General features: G+C 33.8%; 1 protein-coding gene across 3 annotated transcripts in view; it reads right to left on the reverse strand.

Moving 5' to 3' along the window:
- The window catches only part of POT1 (protection of telomeres 1), a 111,541-nt gene that overhangs the window by 29,758 nt on the left and 60,042 nt on the right, over positions 1-21,741 (reverse strand). For 2 of the 3 annotated variants that reach the window (XM_008071199.2, XM_008071201.1), the window contains exons 5-8: positions 13,588-13,718; positions 9,428-9,718; positions 6,929-7,084; positions 523-689 (exon numbers count right to left, since the gene is read on the reverse strand). In XM_008071199.2, coding sequence (XP_008069390.1) covers positions 523-689; positions 6,929-7,084; positions 9,428-9,718; positions 13,588-13,718 — 745 coding nt within the window. The remainder of the gene's footprint in view (positions 1-522; positions 690-6,928; positions 7,085-9,427; positions 9,719-13,587; positions 13,719-21,741) is intronic. The other variant, XM_008071202.2, reaches the window with a different exon arrangement.

Below are 21,741 nucleotides of genomic sequence, written 5' to 3' on the forward strand. Positions count from 1 at the left end.
TAGCCGGGCTCGGTGGCTCATGCTGTAATCCCGCGCCTTTGGGAGGCTGAGGTGAGGGGATTGCCTGAGCCTGAGGGTTCGAGACCCGCCTGGGCAGCGAGACCTCATCTCTACAATAAATCAAAAAATCAGCCGGGCATCGCAGCGCATGCCTGTAATTCCGGCTACTCGGAAGGCTGAGGCGGAAGGATCGCCGGAGCCCAGCAGGCGAGGCTGCGGTGGTCGGGATCGGCCACTGCACTCCAGTCTGGGCAACTGAGACTCCAACTCAAAAAAAAAAGAAAAAAAAGAAAAAGAAGAACTTCAACTATAACCCTGGCTCAGTTGCCATTTAGCTACTTGACCCTACAATCATTTGATTTGTTTCATTTGGCTAATTTATTGAAAAACACAGAGAACAGTACAGAAGTTAAGAGGATCAAAAAGGGAAACTACCAGATCCCCTGGGAACAATATTATCTTAGAAATCAACTTAAGAAATATCTTATTTACATTTTCTAAATAGGTTTATACAATACTTACTTTTTCAGTTGCTCCACATCAGAGTCACTTTCTGGCAAGATCCTGATTCCCCGACCATAACTGGTTCCTCCATGAAGATGAAACTCTAAGCTTAATGTTGTCTGGCTCTCTGTATTGACAGATTGAAGTTTGGTATGGAGGCTATAGATTCTAAGAAAGCTTCCAACCTAAAAACAGATTATTTATTACGTATAAGGTGGGAAAAAAATTTTAAAAAATTCTGATATTTGAAGTTTTAACATACAATATGGGGCAATAACCAACAACAATCTAGAGCACTGACTAATCACAGAAATACTAAGTATGCTATACCAGAATGACTGAATATCAGTTGGGTGGCCACTATATCAAAAGCAAACATATGGTCATATATGTGCATGCATGCACATACACACATTCAATTGTAAGACACATTCCCATTTCAGATATATCAAAATGTGGAAAAAATATTGTCTTGGCATCAATAAAATATAGTAGTTAAGAAACTCATTGCCCTAAAAAAATTTCAAGCCCCTATATGATTAAGGTTTCTGAAAATAAATTGCTTTAACTAATTATTAATTAAATATATTCACTAAAATACCGTCTTCATGAGAACACACACACAAATATTAATGTGCTACTATATCAAAATAATAAACTTCCTCCTACCTCAAAAATTCTATGGAATGTGCTTCATAATAAAGCATTCGTCCCTGCAACATCACAGTGTGTAACATATTCTGTGAGTTCAGGTATAAGATTAAACCAATTAAAGTTTTAAATTAAATTTTCTATAGTTAATCTGAGATGATATCCTAAACTTACTCTAACAACGTCTTTAATTATACAATATTTGAGATTTTATTTTAATGAAGATTACAAATGAGATGCAGAATGCTGGTCAATGATATTTGACACCTATCTAGAATAATCTGTATCACCTAACCACATTTATATTTATGAAGGATTTAGAAACAAAAGGAGCTACAAATTAGGAAACTTAATTCATTTGCACAGAAACAACACTCCTGACTGCTGGGTAACTGTGGGGCTTCCATTCTCCTTTTTTCTTTCTCTTTTTCCTCTTTTTTCCTGCAAGTCCAGAATTGAATAAAAATGGTGACATCCTGTTAATGAAAAGCCACTCAGGCTGTGAATCCCTTATTTGAAATACTTGAGAACAGACGTGCTTGGGGTTTTGGATGTTTTCAGATTTTGGAATATCTGTATATATGTAGAGACAGCTTCGGGATGAGACTCAAGTTTCACTGCAAAATTCATTTATGTTTTATATACAACTATTACACACAGACTGTAAGTAATTGTACACAGTATTTAAAATAATTGTGGGCAATGAAACAAAGTTTGTACACTGAACCATAAGAAAGTAAAGGTGTTGCTAACTCATGTTAGCACTCAAAATGATTTGGATTTTGGACTTTTGGATTAGGAATGCTCAACCTGTATAAGGGAAAATTTTTTCAAAAAACGTAGCAAAGCAGCTTTCCACTTCTGCTTATTGTAGCTTCTCTTAATTATAATTCTCTTCATTACTCTTTAGCTTTGACAGAAGAGACATAGGGAAAGAAAGAAAAAACATTCCAGATGCCACTTCTTCATTTCCAAGGATCTTTTTTTCCTATCCAGTCATGGCTTCATGAGGAAGAGATAAGGTACCTAGCCATTTCTTCTCAAACTTCTTTTCCTTACAGCTACATCACAGAGGAAGCCAGGGTAACAAAAGTAAAAGAAGAAAAGCACAAGACTCATTTTGCTCATGATCTTCAAAAGGAGTTACTAGAAGAAAATATATTAAAATTTGTTTTTATCTCATTCTTTTTGAATGTGTGTTTTTTGTAATTCTGCTTTATTATGTGTGTATAAACATTTTATATACTCATATACATGTACATATATACTACTACAGCACATGCATATTGTTAGCCTTAGGAAAGTTACTGTAGATAGTTCTTGCCATTTTGCTAACACCAGGTAAAGCACCAACCGCAGAATGCATCCTGCCATATATAGCACCTAGTCTCACAAGGTTTCCTCTCAACTTACTTAACCACAAGCCTTAGTTACCCCCTAGCAATGCCAACTGCAAAAATTTTCCCCAAGCTCTATAATTGCCCTCATCTGTAAGTGGTAGTGGGCTTCAGTTTTCTGGAATCCTCTCCACAGGTTCTCCACCTTAGAATAAACCTATGTTGCTGTTGAGCCACCCATCTGCAGTCTCTCTTTTCCTATCCACTCGTTTCTTGACCTAACATATGCAATCTACAAAGGAATTTTAAGGGAGGCCGAAACACATAAAAATACTATATTCACAAACAAATCTGCTATTATAAAATAATAATTTCCTCCAAATTAATATTTAAATTCAATGCAATGCTAATCAAAATCCCCAGAGGCTTTCATGGATCAGAAAAGCTAATCCAAAATTTATAGAAAAGTCAAGTTAATTTTGAAGACTAGGAGGGAGGGCTTTGCCCTACTAAAAAGTACATAAAGTAAAAGCACAATAAACAAGTACAAATCTACATGTGGAGACAAACTCACAGCAAAAAAACAAAAAAACCAAAAAACAAATGAGAACAGGCAGTGGCACAAAGAAGGTTAATGTATATAGTTTTATTTCCTGAAACTTAAATGTCTCTGAAATAAATAAACACTTAGAAATAAGTTTAAATGGTGAGCACGTGGTTGTTCACTATATTATCTTTTACACCCCTTCATTTTATTTATTTATTTATTTTTATTTTAAAGATGTGAAGCACAATTCAGGATTAGGTATTACAAGTGGTCACCACACAGGTAAAGTTTGGGCAACTGTTTGGTCCCTACTTTGCCTGGTTTGTAATCAGATACCCTTATTGATGTCACTGTATCCTGCTGACAATCTCTTTCTCATAGTATTTTTATGATAAATGCTCAGGGTCCATTTATGAGTGAGAACATGTGGTACTCCGTTCTTTGTTTCTGTGATAGGTTACTGAGTATTACAGATTCCAAAACCTTTGAAATTGCTGCAAAGTCCACATGTTTGTCTTTTTTTTTTTTTGAGTTGGAGTCTCACTCTGTCGCCCAGACTGGAGTGCAGTGGCCGCTCCCGGCCACCGCAGCCTCGACCTGCTGGGCTCCGGCGATCCTTCTGCCTCAGCCTTCCGAGTAGCCGGAATTACAGGCATGTGCTACCACGCCCGGCTGATTTTTTGATTTATTGTAGAGATGAGGTCTTGCTGCCCAGGCGGGTCTCGAACCCACGGGCTCAGGCAATTCGCTCACCTCAGCCTCCCAAAGGCACGGGATTACAGGCTGAGCCACTGAGCCCGGCTGTTTGTCTTTTTTTTAATGGCTGCATAATATTCTATCATGTATATGTACCACATTTTAAAAATTCAGTCCAGTTTTGATGGGCAGTACGGTTGGTTCCATGTTTTCGCTATTGTGATTAGTGCTGCAATAAGTATGCGTGTGCAGGCATCTTTTTTGTAGAATGATTTGAGTTCCTCCAGGTATATTCTCAGTAGGGGGATTGCTGGATCATATGGAAGGTCAATGTCTAGTTTTTTTTAGAAATCACCATATTGTTTTCCATAGAGGTTGACCTAGTTTGCATTCCAACCAGCAGTGTAGAAGCGTTCTTTTCTCCGCATCCTCACCAGCATCTACTGTTGTTTGTTTCATTAATGATGGCCATTCTTACCGGGATTGGGTGGTATCTCAATGTGGTTTTGATTTGCATTTCTCTGATGATTAGTGAGGCTGAGCACTTCTTCATGTGTCTGCTGGCTGCCCGTATATCTTCTTCTGAGACGTGTTTATTCATGTATTTTGCCCACTTTTTAATGTATTACTGTATTTAATATAAAAAAATTTGAAGGCTAAGACAGAATTATTTGCATAAATAGGCTATAGAGAAAAGAGAGCAAATTGCTATTATCAAAAATTCTTTTTGGAAGCAGCACTGTACTTTTTTAAGCTTGACTAAATATGGTATAAAATGTGATAGATGCTCTAATAGAAGATAAATATTGCTTAGTCTTACCAGTATTGTGATAGATTCCAAAAATAAGTGAGGAATCATAAATAAAAGTTATAAAAATATAGCTTAAAGACCTGTTATAAAAGTCATTTTCAATGTAGAAACACTAAAAAAAGTAAAGCAAATACGACTAGTAAGAAATCACTATCCTTTTAGAAATAATAAAAATACTACTCAAAATCTGTCAAGAGTTTTTCCTTAGGTTTAGTATTTTTAATTCCTGGTATATGTCTCAAAATAGTCAAATTGCAGTTGCTAAGCTCCTGAAGACCAAAACATAATTATGATTACACATGTTTTATAATTATTTTAACAATTGCATGCAGACAGAAGTAGGGATTTAGAAAATACAGCTTTAATTTATAAACAAAATGTCAAGAATGTCAGTTTGTAAGTCTGAGTCTGTGAAAAATGTCTAGAAAATGACATCAGTTACTTGAAAAACAAAATTCAGAAAATAGCTAAGGGCAAATTAGGCTATAAAATGTATTGTTTATAGAAGTTGATTATAATATTCTTTATGATTACATTCATGGTCCTCTTATTAACTTAAAAGCAAATTTTCTCCCTGGTCCTATACCACAGGAGTCTTTTAATCTAGTTCTAGGAATTTTGATACAAAAATGCAATTTTAAACAGTTGTCTTGAAGTGCTGAGAAGATTCATTTGTATCAATGCTGTGTGACTAAGTATTTCCTAAATTCATGAGAAAGGCTAAAGTGGTTGTCAGAAAACAAATCAATGTGCTGAAATCTAAATTAAATTACTTACACACAGAAAAAATCCTTTCCATTTGTATACTGCATTGCAGACGAATAATATAATGCTGTGATAGCTTTAGAGAGAAACAAAGTGCCATATATTTTCTTAACTACACGTGCTCATATCACCCTCTAGTGGACAAAATAAAGCAGACAATAAAAAGAGAAGAAAAAAAATTCATCCATTCATTCATTCTGCAGCAGACGTTATTTACTTCATTCTTGCTATGTGGAATGTACTGTGCTAGGTGCTGTTCAGGACTTGGACAAGAAAAGTAAGAAAAGGAGGGAAAAGAAAGACTATGGAAAGCAGCACAGGGAAAGAGAAGGGAATTACATGGTAAAAGCAGAAATGAGAGTGAGGAGCCGAGGTGAACTGAAATGGAAATTCATTTCAATCCAAAACAATTCTCTCTATAAAAAATATCTTCGGAATTGAATTTATTTTTATTTTTATTTTTGAAATAAACTAATTCATATAGATGATATGTTTCAGGGGAAATATATCAAAAGTTTAACAGTCAATTTTTTTTCTTATATGCCACAGATGCTCATGCATACATACATATATATGCATACACTCATAAAGAACCTAAAAGTACAGTTAATGCCTTCCCAGGCCCTGAATTTAATCTAGTTTATTGATACGAGTTAACTTATTTGTAACACAATGTGGGAGTGGAAATATTTTCTTCTCCATGGACCATGATTTACAAAGGGAACCGGGCACTGAAATTAAAATTTCCCTTTTACTGTTTTCTTTTAACTTCCTATAAGTAGGCTAGAAGATATTTGCAATAAAGAAGATCATTTGCTTTTACTGCTAAAAAGGATTAGCTCTGGAAACAGATATTAAGGATTCAAACACTGGCTTCATCCAACTAGCTAAGGAATCTTGGAAAATTCACTTAAACGCTGAGTGCCTCACTTCACATGCGTAAAATGACATGGCTACTGTCACCTGTCTCATAGGACAATACCAAATACATGGGAAGTGTCTAGCAAATGTTACTCTTAATATTTTCTATAATATTATTTATGATACCATAATGTATTACAAAGGATACTTTCAAATAAAAGGAAAAAATATTCTCTACAATTTTTGTTAATAATTAACCACTATCATATCTATATTGTGTACTTTTTACTTAAAAATCAGTATCTCAAAAACTATGCACATTCTACAAACTTTAAAGTATACACATAGACCCAATTCACAATATACATTAGAGGTGAGTTAACAATTTCTTAAACTAATAAGTAAAAAGTTACCAGCTGCATTCTATCAAACCAAATTACCAAGCTTAACATTTAAGTTAATATTTTATATACCCTTTGTTATTTAAGCAGTATTCTTCATGTGACAAAATTTTCTTGACTATTTTCACAGTAAAACTGTGTACAGCTTTAAGAGATTCAAGAGTTGTTTAAAAACTGTTCAAATCCATTATACTTTTTCTTTAATAATTAATTTTAAATATACATTTTACAACTTATAAATTAAAAATACATTTAAAGTTAATTTCTAGACTCTAAATACTACCTACATATTGCACCACGAAAACCACCAAAATTTATAAAACCATAAAGTCACACTTTTGATACTCAACATTACCTTCAGAGATTTTGCCACTTGAACATGGTTATCATAGACTAAAATGTCTACTGTCAGATTCTGTAGCCGATGGATGTGACTTAAGTCACCTTCAAGCACAAGGTCTTGCATTAAGACTCTCCAAGATGGAAATGGTGTCCTGGTGCCATCCCATACCTGCCAGAAGAGAGCAGAGCAAAATTTAAGAATGCTTTTGAAAAACTGCTGATTCTAAAGAGTTTTCTTTCCCAGTAACAATATCTAAAAGTGATTAAATGCATGCTTCTAAATACCAGAACTATTTTAAATATGACATATTACCTTCTGATCAAGAAATTATGAATAATGGGGAAAATATAGAAGAATAAAAGAAAAAATTCACACTGCCTACACAAAATATTCCCGAGCCAAGTGGTTTATACAATAAAAACACACCAAAATGGTATTGAGAAAAGCCCAAATGTATCAAAATATTTTGTACATAAACACAGCAAAAAATTATGAATGCTCTAAAAATTATAATAATAGTAATTTATTTTCTTGGCATTAAGCAAATTATTTCTATCAGATTCAGTCTCTTTCTTAAATTAGTTATAACTCATTCTTGATGTTTCCACACAAAGAAGTAAATTTGCAAATTTGAACAGGTCTCTTAATATAATGATTTTCTGGTTCACATTATTTTTCATTTTCCAAACCATAGTGCAGATTAGATGTACACACTACTCACCAGTTCTGGCTATAAATGACTTCGACTATTTACAAGAAAAAAAAAACATAAAACAAAACACTCAAAAGATGAGGCTGCACCAACACTGTAGATAATAACAAAATAGAATATATAAAGAAAATCCAATTTTATTGTTCAGAAAGATAATCTGTATAGTATAAATAAAATACAGAAAAATGTGGAATAATGCTAATAAAAATTTATTAAATTGTGCTTTTACTACAAAACACTGGTATAAGAATGGCTACTGGAAAAATTAAAATGAATGCACTATGGTTACCTGTAAAGGTAACAATATTAATATTGTTGCCAAGTTAAAAAAATGTTATATCTATGTATGCTAAGCAGATATTATTTCGAGTAATGTCTAACTCCTTCTGTTTTAAAAAAACAATTTATAAAATAATTTTGATATATAAGAAAATTAATGGCAGAAAAAAACACTCATAATTCTATTTCCCAGAGATAACAACAGTAAAATGTTGCTTTCTAGTATATTTTTGCTACTTTCACACAAATTTTTAGTATGCTACTTAAACTACATTAATCACTAGACTATCATGAAACTCTACCTCAACTAGTATATGTTTCAATGTCATTTTATGGGCAGATTATTTTATGGTGACATTTACAATGTAATTTCATATTCATCATACATAGATAGATAATACACCCAATTAATTATCTATTTTAGTATTTGAGTTTTTTTCTACATTTTGGTATTATAAGACAAATGTTCTTTTAAATGTCCTTTTGTGTGCGTATTAAATTATACCTTTAAAATAATGAAAATAAAATTGTTGAGTCTAAGGGTATAAAAAGACTTTTGATATTTATTTTTAAATTGTCATAAGAAAGCCTTACTAGTTTTTTTGTTTTTTCTTTTGAATGGGAGTCTCACTCTGTTGCCCAGACTGGAGTGTAGTGGCACACTCAATGCCACCCCAGCATTGGCCTACTGGGCCCCGGCGATCATTCTGTCTCAGCCTTCCAAGTAGCTGGAACTACAGGTGCATGCTTCCACGCCCGGCTAATTTTTTTACTTTTAATGTGGTGATGAGGTCTTGCCACATTGCCCAGGCTGGCCTCGAAACCGTGGGCTCAGGCAAGCCACTCGCCTCAGCCTCCCAAAGTGCTGGGATTACAGGCTGAGCCACCAAGCTTGACCAACTAATTTAATTTCTTACATTCACTTCTTAATGCTGTATTCTGAAATAATAGTAACATGAGAGGTGTTACCACTTTTCTAAAAAGGCTGTCTATAAAAATGGGATGCAGGCATATATCGTGTTTCTTTAGAGAGAAATGTAGAGTCAATTATGACAGCAAAAAGGTGGCATATTTTAGCTCAGAATTTAAGTATTTTCTAACACAGCAGTCAAAAGATGGAGTGTACCTCTGGCACATAGCAGATTCCTTGTCACTGGAAGTGTTCAGTGGTTAGCAAAGGCCCACTTGTTAAAATGTCACTTTGCTCAGGGAGTATAACTTTGGGTGAATTTATGTTGCATTACCTTTGCCATACTTGACTTATTTAACTTTCCTTACAGCATGAATTTTACTTTTTCATAGTATTCCATATGTATATAAATGTGCAATTTTCAACTTCAAAAACTTTGTATTTTATTCAATGATTTCTACCTTCACTGCTTCTTAACATGGGCAAGGTGTAAATGATAATAAATGCTAAATCCCAAGAACATACTTATCCTATCAGAATGCTGAACCATAAGCTCTTCACAGACATGTAGGTAACATTAACTTACAGTGTCAAGTATTTAAACCTGTACCTTTAGAAGAAATGAGGCTCCATCCACTTCGGCCTTGCCCAAGAGCTGACAAGTCAGGTCAAAATACTGCATTGGCTGAACATCACACAATTTTAATAATGTCCAAGAAGGTGAAATATGAGCAGATGCCCAAACGCGCAAGGCTTCTACCATTTTGTGGTCCTCAGCAGTAAAGTTAAAATACTTGCTTGAAGTACGAGGTATCACGGGAGCCCCCAAAGTCCCCTCAAATGTCAAAGATGCAAAGCCAGAGCTGTTGATACCCTGAACATCATTTTTATATACTTGGATCTAAGAAAGCGAGGCAAAGGAGAAACAGATACAAACAAAATAGCTTACTGATGCAGGAACTGAAGAAATCTGAGAGATTATCAACTGGCAGCATAATTAATAGAGGGCATAATTCCTTACTATTTTTCATTTAATCAGCACATAAAATTATAAAATCACCTGGTGCTCTATCAAAATACGCAAGAATCATGTAAACTGTAAAACTCTATGCAAAATGCAATTTATATTTTTTAAAGAACTAGGTGGCAGTCTTCCTAATCCTATTAAGCTTTTTATTAGATTTATTTATTAAGGTTTAATTTATATGAAGAAAAGAGAAATGACAGTTATTTATGAGTGCTGTAGAAAAAACTAGAAACCTGAAATCTGAGTATAAAGTGGGTAAAAGGCAGCTGAAGCTAAGGCTTAACATTGTGAGTGCTAAGACATGCCATAAAATGTTTTACTTTCTAAATTTGAGAACTCACTTATCAGATGTACATAATTTATGATTGTTAAATCTTCTTCATGAAGTAAATCCTTTGTCTTTATGAAATGCTTCCTCCAAAACTCTCTGATAGTAATATAGTTACTTCACTTTCCTGTTGGCTTGGTACTTTTTTCTATAGTCTTATTTTCAACCTGTTTGGGTTTTCATAGTCAAAGGAGATTTCTGGGGGGTAGCATATATTTGGATCCCAATTTGTTAATCCAGTTGATCTCCTTGCAACTGGAATTGTAAGGTCCATTCACATAAAAGTACTGCCTGACATAACTGTGTTTAAGGCTACTACTATGTTGCTATGTGTTTTCCTTCTGATCCACACCCACTGCTTTTTGCTTTTTAAAAATTGCTTTTTCTATTGTTCTTGTCTTCACTTGGAATTCTTACTGGTGTTCCACTGACTTCCTAGCTATGAATACATCCTAACCTCAAAGTCTATTTGATATCAGTACTGTCCTACTACATCTTTCCTATTCACTATTTCACACTTCCTACTTCCTATTTTACTTTTTACTTCACAAAGATCATAAATTTTCAATGGCATAATTTCATTTAATCCCCCTAACCACCCTTTCTCTTACTGTTGTTATATTTTTCCACATATTTTATAAATTCCACCTTTTAAAACTGTTTTTCCTTTAGTCACCTGTCTGCTAATGAAATTATGGAAAGAAATAAGAACAATGCCTTTTCACTTTACACATTTTTTCATCATTTCCTATATTTTTTACCACTTCCTATCAAGTTTTAAGTTGCAAGCAAGTCTCTTTGGCTCAAATATCATTCTTTAGCATTAATTACATGCAGATATGCTAGCCATGGATTCATTCATTTTTCCTTTATATAAAATATGTCCCTATTTTACCCAAATCTATACAGTAATCTCAAAATACATATAACATAAAATAAAATTAAATAGGTAAGTCTAAACCCATTAGCACTGCCTCAAATTATAAAACAAAATAAACAGAACTAAGATAAAAAATTATGTTACAGTGTTTCTAAAACACGCATTTCAATAGTTGATAAAATAAGTAGACAAACAAAGGCTACAGGCAGTATGAACACAATTAACAAACATGATCTGACTTTTACTTATACAGCATAAGGACAAACAAAATATAGTTCATTTCAAATGCTCATGGAACATTTATCAACACTAACCGATGTTATAATATAAAGTAAGCAAGCATCCACAAATTTCAAAATACTGTACATTTCAGAGGATGTTCTCTGACCATAGTATACAATGCAATAAAAAGCTAACTATAAAATAACCCAAGTAAATATCAAAAACATATTTATAAACAATAAGTAAGTCAGAGAAGAAATCAATATGGAAATTAGAATATATATTGAACTGAAGGGTAATGAAGTTATAATATATTAAACATTGTTGGATCCAACTAAAGCAGTGCCTACAAAATTTATAGCTGTAAGTAATATATTACAAAAGAGATGGCTAAGAAATTATTGCAATAGTACAGTATGTACGACAGATACTACTATACATTTATGATTTAATATTGCATCTTTACATTTATTTACATTTCTCTGAAGTGTGAATGCAGCCATGTTTGGTTTGTGTGCATACATTGTAAATCTGTATAATAGATTTGTGTATATTTTATGTGAGTAAATGATAAAACAGACTAGTACTGACATATATTTTATACATTCATGACATACTTTATTCTTAATTTTTCGATATTTCTATGCTATGCAGTTCGTGTGCAAGATTTTTAATTGTTACAAATCTCCAAAAGGTTTTCCAATATTTATTGAGAAAAATCTGCATATTAGTGTACTCATGCAGTTCAAACCATGCTTCCTGGGGCAGGGAGCACGTTAATGACTTCCCTGGATGGGAGTATAATGATTTCTAGAGAGCTAGCTATATGAGTATGGCTATACTTTGAATGATGAAATGTCTATCTACTTGTTATTTTAAAAACCCTTCTATTAAACATTAACAAGAACTGAAAACATTAAGAGAGGAGAATATATTGTTTGAATTGAATACAAATACTATAGGAAACAACAGTGTGTGAAAATAATTTCTTGATGCTTGAATAAACCTGTTCTATTGCTGTAATGATAATATTTCTTTTTTCCACTCTGTCATCCAGGCTGGAGTACAGTAGAGCAATCATAGCTCACTGAAATCTGGGAATCCCAGGTTCACATAATCCTCCCAAGTAGCCAGGATTTCAGAAGCATGCTACTATGCCTGGCTATTTTTTTAGTTTTTATAGAAATACGGTCTTGCTATGTTGCCCAAGCTAATCTCGAACTCTCAGGTTCCAGTTATCCTCCCACTCCAGCCTCCCAAAGCACTTGGATTAAAGTGTGGGCCACTGTTCCCAGCTAATAATATTTCTATTTCTCTTATCTTCATATAAATATGCTCAATATCCTTCTATTCTAAAGGAAATAGCATTAATAGCTCAAAAGAGGTAACTTCCACTGTTTCTAAGAATAGAACACATAAGAATATTGTTCTCATTTATGGGCACCAGACTGACCATGAGGGACAGAGTTAAACTGAAGCATCAGAAGAAAAAGACAATCAAGGTAATGGAGAGGTTACATGGAAACCCATGTAACAGAGGAAAAGATGAAGAAACAGAAATATTTAAAATCTAAGGGACTGAAAATATTAAAGTATTTAAAACTTATCCAAAGCATCATGTAGCAATTTCAATAACTACACTGAACAAAAAAAGAAGAAATATTACAGCAAAAAAGATAACCATTTTGAAAAAATAAGTTTGTATTCTTAAGTTCTAAAATTCTAATTTTTAAAAAATGCTACTTAATAGTTCTACCTTCATAATAAAGGCTCTCTTCCATTTAATTATTTAACTGCAACCATAATTTTAAAAGTACCCATTCATATTTTAACACATTTCTCATACATGAAGACAAACTTAATTTGATTTTATCCTTATTACTTCAATGTTTTGATTGTTCTTGAATTAATACAACAAACAAGAAAGAATAATATACTCTCCTAGTCCTCATATACACTTTTTCTTGTGGATCTAAGGCTTAGAAAAAATTAAAAAACAATTGTTTTTTATCAAACTCTATAGGTAAACTTTTACAGCATCAATATATGTTTAGAATGAGAAGACAGAATGGTCTAAATCTTGGCATGTAGTAGTTAATCATTTCTGGGGAAGGAAGGAGTGATTTGTTCAAATGAAGACGCTTCCGCTGTTAATTATTTGAAGTCTGATACTATATACATTTCTCCTTATCTCTTGAGAAGCTTGATGTCATGTTATAACAAAGCGACCATATAATTAATGCTAACTAGCTTCAGTAAATAATACAGAATACTCTTCAAACAAATACAAGTTCTAGACAGCATGAATTATACCTTTAGTCTGTGAAAGCGAACAATATCTCCATTTTTATAAATTTTTGGAAGGGCTTCATAGTTTCCACTAAAGAGCAGGCAGGTTAACTTTACATTTGTCTGGTCCACAATTGTTACAACCGAGCAATAATCTGGAAAACCCAAAAATATTTTACCTGACTTTTAGTATTTTAAACCATCTGATAAAGTAAGAATATGCTTACTTCAAAAAACCAAACTGTATTTTTCCCTTTAAGTCTTCTAAGAAGAGGATCAAAACAGAGACATTTTCTTGGTTCTCAATATATACTGACAAATTATTTTTGCAAAATGTTCCATAAAAAATATTTTATGAAAGTTTAACAAAAATAAAAGTTCTACTTGGTGTAAAATATTTGGAGAGAAAATAATGATTACTTCAGAGTTGAGAAATCATGAAACGTATAAACATATTCAAATAAACAAAAGATAACAAAATAAACACAATTTAGAGTAAAAACAAAAGACCAAGATGCAGCAAATGTGATGACTCATAACTGCACTGCATAAGGAATTTATGTTATAAAACTGTTATAAAAACCTAGGATTCTACAGTAAATGTATAATACAAATGAAAAAGCATTTCATATAAAACTATGTAATAACAAAAAAACTCAAGAGAAAATGGTAATGCTTGCTAGTCACTCATAAAACTTACACATTATAACAAGAGTAGTATTTTATGTAATTTAAACTAGCAAACAAACTTAATATTTAGATTGGTATGAAAATGCTAACTTCAAATACTGAAGGTAGTAAAAACTGTTAACAGGTGTTGCCTTTAGTAAAAAACTTAACTAACACACAAAATTCTATGCAGTTTTCAGGTATTACATACTGTTTTGAAGTATGTATACATCGTGAAAGCATTAAATTTAGCTAACTAGTATACGCATCACATAGTATTTTTATGGTAAGAACTCTTTACATTCACTTCCTTAGCATTTTTCAAGAATACAATTTATTACATTAACTATAGTCGCCAAGCTATCCAACAAATCACTTGAAACTACTCCTTCTATCTAATTCAAATTTTGTTTCCTTTAACCAACATCTTGCCTGCCCCTATCCCTAACCATCCTGGCCCCTGGTAACCACCATTTTACTCTCTGCTTTTACGAAATCAACTTTTTAAAATTCCACAAATGACATCATGTGATATTTGCCTTTCTGTACCTGCTTTATTGTGTTGTAGCAAACAACAAGATTTCCATTTTTCTTATAGCCAAACAGCACTCCACTGGGAATATATATCACATTTTAAATTTTATCCATTAATAGACACTACACCCAGCTGATATTTTTAAATTTATAGTTTAGATGAGGTCTTGCCATGCTGCCCAGGCAGGCCTCAAACTTCTGGACTCAGGCAATCTATGGTTCCGGGGCCTCCCACAGTGCTGGGATTACAGGTGTGAACCACTGTGCTTGGTCTTTTCAACGTTTTAATAATATCCATTCTGACTGGTGTGAGATGGTATCTTTTGGTCTTGATTTGCTTTCCTCTGATGATTAGTGATGTCAATTTTTTTTTCATATATTTATTGGCTGCTTGTATGTCTTTTGAAAAGTATCCATTTGTGTCCTTTGCCCACTTTTTAATGGAATTGTTTTTTCCTGTAAAGTTCCTTACAGATTCTGATTCGTCCTTTGCTGGATGCATAATTTGCAAAAACGTTCTCCCATCCTGCAGATTGTTGGTTTACTGTATTGATTGTTTTTTTTGCCATGCAGAAGTTCTTTAGTTTAATTATGCCACATTTGACCATTTTTGTTTCTGGTGCATTTGCTTTTGAGGTCTTAGTTATAAATTATTTGGCTAGGTCAATTTCCAGAAAAGCTTTTCCTGGGTTTTCTTCTAGGATTTTTATAGTTTGAGGTCTTATATTTAAGTCTTTAATCCACCTTGAGTTAATTTGTTTTTGTATGTGGTGAGAGGTGGGGGTGGGTGGGTGGGGGTCCAGTTCCATTCTTCTGCATATGGCTAGCCAGTTTTTCCAGAACTATTTATTGAATAGGTGTTCTCTACCCATTGTTTATTTTTGTTGACTTTGTCGAAGATCAGTTAGTTGTAGGAGTCTGGTTGAATTTCTGGATTCACTATTCTTTTTCATTGATCTATGTGTGCTATGTACCAGTGCCAAGCTGTTTTGGTTACTATATCCTTCTAGTACAATATGAAGTCAGGTAATGCAATGCCTTCACCTTTGCTCTTTTTGTTAGGAATACTTTGGCAATTTGGGCTCTTTTTTTTATTCCATCATGAATTTTACAATTATTTTTTTCTAATTCTGTGAAAATCGACATTGGTGATTTGGTAAGAATTGCACTGAATCTTTAGATAGCTTTGGGCAGTATGGTAATTTTAACTATAATCCAATCCATGAGCATAAAATGTTTTTCCATTTGTTTCTATCACCTATGATTTCTTTCATCAGCGTTTTGTAGTTTTCCTTGCAGAGATCTTTCACTACCTTGGTTAAATGTATTCTTGGGAATTTCATTTGTGTGTGTGTGTATGTGTGTGTGTGTGTGTGTGTGTGTGTGTGTGTGTCTCTAATGTAAATGGGACTGAGTTTATGATTTGGTTCTCAGGTTGAATGTTACTGATGTATAAAAATGCCACTGATTTTTGTATGTTGATTTTGTATCCTGAAACTTTACTAGTCATTTATCAGGTCTAGGAGACTTTTGGGGGAATCTCTAGGGTTTTCTAGATAAAGGACCATATCGTCAGCAATCAAAAGACTTCCTCTTTTCCAATTTGGATGCCTTTTCTTTATCTTGCCTAATTCCTCTGGCTAGGATTTCCAGTACTACAGGAAGGACCAAAAAAGCCCAATGATTTATTTATAAAAAATTGTTACATGTTTAAGCTTCTGTTACCTTCAAAGTACTCTCTATTTGATGCAATACACCTACTGAGATGCTTTTTCTACAGTTCAGTTTTTAAACTGGTCAATTTTGATGCCTTTTGGTGCTTCTGCTGTTTTTTGTTTCACCTCTTCCACACTGGCAAAATGTTTCCCTTTGAGGATTTTTTTTTTCATCTAGAGAAACAAACAAAAAAAGTCACTCGGGACAAGATGGAGTGAACAGGAAGGGTGAGGCATGGTCAAAAACTGCTGAACCCTCTGTGCTCAGTGGGCAGGTGTGCTCATAAATCACCCATCATGAAATGGGCAAACATGTTGAAAGAATATCTAAAAAAAATTCACTGAAGCCAAATATAGCTGCTCACAACACTAACTGGTGTACTGATATTGATGGGGGTTCCCTTAGAACACTTACCTAGCAGGGGAAGTACTACAAGGGGCCTAGACCATGTCCCAAAAAACTAAATCTGTTTTTAGGGGTTCTCCCCTTGTTGCTGAATAGCAGTGGAAAAGTGGACATCCTTGTTTTGTTCCAGTTCTTAGGGAGAACGCTTTCAACTTCTGTTCATTCAGTATGCTGTTGGCTGTGAGATTCTCATACATGACACTTATTATTTTAAGGTAGGCTCCTTCAACGCCTAGTTTGTTGAGGGTTTTTATCATGAATGAGAGTTGGATTTTACTGAATGCATTGTCTGCGTTTATTAAGATAATCATATGACTTTTGTTATAATTGTTTATTTGGTGAATCACATTGATTTGCATATGTTAAATAATTCTTGCATCCTAGGAATAAAACTCACTTGATCATAAGTTATCTTTTTGGTATACTGCTAGATTCAGTTTGCTAGTATTTTGTTGAGGATTTTTGCATCTGCTCATTGGGGCTACTGATAATTTTCTTGTTGTGTCCTTGCCAGACATTATTTTCAGGATGAAACTGGTTTCATACAAAAAGTCCCTCCTCCTTGACTTTTTGGAATAGTTTCCGTAAGTCTGGTAGCAACTCTTCTTTGTATGTCTGGTAGAATTTGATGGTTGTGTGCAGTGGCTCAAGCCTGTAATCTCAGCCCTTTGGGAGGCCAAGGTGAGGGGACTGCCTGAGCCCACAGGTTCAAAACCAGCCCGGGCAACTTGGGGAGACCTCATCCCTACAATAAATCAAAAAATTAGCCAGGTATGGTAAGCTGCACCAATAGTTCTGGTTACTTGGAAGGCTGAGGCGGAAGGATCGCCTGAGCCCAGCAGATCGGTGCTGGGGTGGCCGTGAGCTTGCTACTGCACTCTAGCATGGGCAACGGAATGAGACCCCAACTCAAAAAAAAAAAAAAAATTGGCTATGAATGTATCTGGTACTAGGCTTTTTTTGAATTCTAGGTTTTTTAAATTACTGATTTAATTTTATAACTTGCTATTGGTCTGTTCAGGATTTCAATTTCTTTCTGGTTAGGTTGTATAAGATCGCTCTATTTTAAAGTTTTTGAAGAACATTTATACTGTTTCCTATAATGGCAATACTAACTTATACTCCCACCAACAATGTGCAAGGTTCTCTTTTTTTCACAAGATCATCAACATTTATTGTCTTTTTGATAATGGCCTTTCTAACAGGTGTGAGGTGATGTATCACTTTGATTTTAATTTGCATTTCCCTAATATTTGTGATGTTGAGCATTGTTTCATAACCTGTTGGCCATTTGTATTATCTTCTTTTGAAAAATGTCTACTCAGGTCCTTGGTTCACATTTTAAGTAGGTTATTTGCTTTATTACTATCCAAATTGTTGTTTTCTTCTATGTGAGCTGTTTGGGTTTCATACATATTTTGTATATTAACCCCTTATAGATATATAGTGTACAAATTTTTTTTTCCTATCCTAGTATATGGGTCTGTTTTTATGCCAGTACCATGCTGTTTTGGTTACTGTAGCTTTACACAATGAATCCTCACTTAATGTTGCTGATAAGTTCTTAGAAACTGTGACTTTAAGCAAATAAATGTAAAATAAAACCAGTTTTACCATAGGCTGATTGATATAAGCAAGGGCTAAGTTCCTCCAGCAAATTTCTGATCAAAACATATCACTGCACTTCTAAATAAAGAACCCCAAGACTCCTAATAGTGAACATTAAAATAAATGTGAATTATACATAAAGATACCAATTTTTAAAAGTAAGATAACTATTTACTTAATTTTTGGTAAATCAGTGAGTGAGTGATGGCAGTCATAATGGTCATGGCTAAATCAAGGAATAAATGTTCGCAATGAGAAAATTTTAAGAAATACCTCTTATCCCCATGCAGTTCAAAAATAGTAACAAACATGGGGGGGCTCATGTTTGCACTGCTTCGCCTATCATCATGCATTTGTATGACTATCATATACTTTATGAATTTGTATTTTACTATAATTTGTATTCCTTAGTTAATTCATTTTTTAACCCACTTATTCCACTTCAGGGTCACAGGTGGCTGGAGCCTATCCCGGCAGCTCAGGGGTGCAAAGCGAGAACTAACCTTGGACAGGACTCCATCCTATTGTAGGGCAAACTCACATACAAACATACACACTCATTAATGCTGAGCCAATTTAGATACATTTTTGTAACACTCAACAACAAGAAAACACTTCATAAATAATCAAAGAGCAAAATTAAAGCTATACAAAAATATTCTAACTATTCTAGAATTTGCTTCTATTAAGTTCCGGAACCTAGGCAAAAAAGTCAAAACTAAAGGACAGCTGATAATCCTATTCTGTAAAACCTACCTTAGTCATAAAATATCTGACCAAGAGAAGACCCAAAAGTAAACTGTTCTAGAATAAGGGATGAAAATTTGCCAGAAATGAATGACATAAAGTCTTTCAATCAAAAGGGTCCACTGAAGGCAAACAGGACCACACCAAGACAAATCATTGTGAAATTGGAGAACAACAATATATATATTTTTAAAGTTTCTAAAAATTTCTACAGAGAACAAGGCACCTCTGTAGGACTGAGAAGTAGAGTAGCATCAGAATTCTCTATTAACATGACTAAAGCTCCTAAAATACATGAAGCAATGGCTTCATAAATGAGTGTAACTGTGATCCTGGAATATTACTAAAATTTGAGAAAACTATCAATTAAGTATTAAGAAAGATTAATAACATTTTCAGATTTTAGCCAATCAGAAATTTTAACTCCCACTATAGCAGAAGCAATCCTCCAGTAAGACAATGGGGAAAAAACCATGAAACAGAAAATGTGATTGGCAGTAGTGGGAAACTGATGGGGAGGGGTGGTGGTGGTGGGATTGATGGTAGGGGGAAACTGCAGCGGGGGGAGTGGGATTGGCAGTAGGGGGAAGCTGCAGTGGGGAGAACATACCTCATCAACAAGGGTACCTGCGTAATGAACATTTGTATACCTAACCCTGAACTGTACCCCACATCTTCAGAATAAAAAATTAAAAATGCTGAAAAAAAGGGGAAAAATAAATGAAGGAAAATGAGTGCAGACAGTAGTAATTACAAGATGGTGCTAGAGAGCAGGCTTAGCAGACAACCACTCTAGATCGGAATGGGGAAAGGGAGCTGAGAATAAAGGAGATTCTCCCTTTAAAAGGGTAACCATTTAGCATGATGATCTCCAGATTCATCCATGTTGCTGCAAATGGCAGAATGTCCATTCTTTTCCACATAATTTTATCTATATGTGGAATCTAAAAGTCAAACTTTCCTATAGCTATAGAGAGTAGGATGGTGGTTACGAGAGGATGGAGGTGAGGGTAGTGAGAAATGGGGAGATTCTGACCAAAGGAGACAGAGTTTTAGTTCAGTTGGAGAAACAAGTTTTGAAGATCTACCGCACAGCACAGTGGCTGTAGTTAATAATATGTGTTATGTATTTCAAAATTGCTAAAATATTAGACTTTACATGTTCTAACTACAAAAGAAGATAAATATGTGAGGTAATAAATGTGTTAATTAGCTTTATACAACCATTCTACAATGTATACATGTATCAACGTATCGCATTGTACCCCATGAATATATACAAATATTATTTACCAATTAAAAATAAAAATTTAAATAAAAAAGATCACACATACGATTACATATTTAGGTAAGCTTGAGGGTATAGTGAAGGCACAGTAACCTTTTAATATTAATAACAATAGAAACAAAAAAGAAAAAAGCATTAGAAGACCCACAAAATATAAAAAGCTGCACATAAATATTTGATCCAAATATGAAGAAAAATGAAAATGTGGCACAGGTTCAGAGTGGAAGAAACTAAAGTTGTGAATATGAAATGTAAGACAAATGTTTAAAATTAAAGAGACTCAATAAGAAAAAAATAATTAAAAATTCAAAAGAATAACATTTTCCATAATGTAAAAGATTTAGATAATTGAAAACAACTCTTCCTCTGAAAACGCTAATTGCTAGATAAATTACAACTACATAGTAACACTTTTAAATTGTTTCTTAACTCATAAGAAAACCTCAGGATAAAACCAAATGAGCCAGGAGATGAACCTAGGTGGGAAGCAAATGCAAAAGGTAAGGCACATCTGGAAGAACTCTTACCAGAAATCTAGAGATTTGGAAGTTACACACCAAGTCTCAAAAAGATAATTACACCACAAACTATTGCAAAGTAGAAGTTGAAACTGAGATATTCACCCTAAACCAATGACCTTGAAAGACATCGCTCGGGGGGAAAAAAAAAAATCAAGCATAGGAAATCATCAAGAAAATCACTCTATATCATGGTTTGGGAATAAGAGGAAAATAACAGACCAATCTGTAGATGAAATGCCATCAATACATTCAATGAAACTCCTGTAAAAACCCTATTAGTTTGGTCTTCTTTCTTTCTTTGTACTTATTTATTTATTTTGGCAACGGCATATGACATGGTGATCCCCAAGTTTAATGGAGGAGCAAAGGGCTACTAACATCTAAGACATACTTGAAAAAGAAGATGCGATGAGACACTTGTCCCACTCAATAGCAAAAATAAGAAAGTAAAGAAATCAGGACAGTGCAGTATTTTCTAAGAGGAAAAATTCATTCTCCAGCAGTATGAGTTTTTAGTGATTAAAAAGAACTAAAAATAAATTAGGTCGTTTCTCTCCTATATTTGTACCACACTTATGTAAAACTCATTTCCTACAATGTACATTAAAAGTTTTATCTAAAAACAAACTTCACAACACACAACATAGCAATTATTCCTTTACACTGCATACATTTTGCTACATGACATTC

The sequence above is a fragment of the Carlito syrichta genome, unplaced genomic scaffold (genome assembly GCF_000164805.1).
Source record: "Carlito syrichta isolate Samal-C Ts95f unplaced genomic scaffold, Tarsius_syrichta-2.0.1 Scaffold314163, whole genome shotgun sequence".
NCBI lineage: Eukaryota > Metazoa > Chordata > Mammalia > Primates > Tarsiidae > Carlito > Carlito syrichta.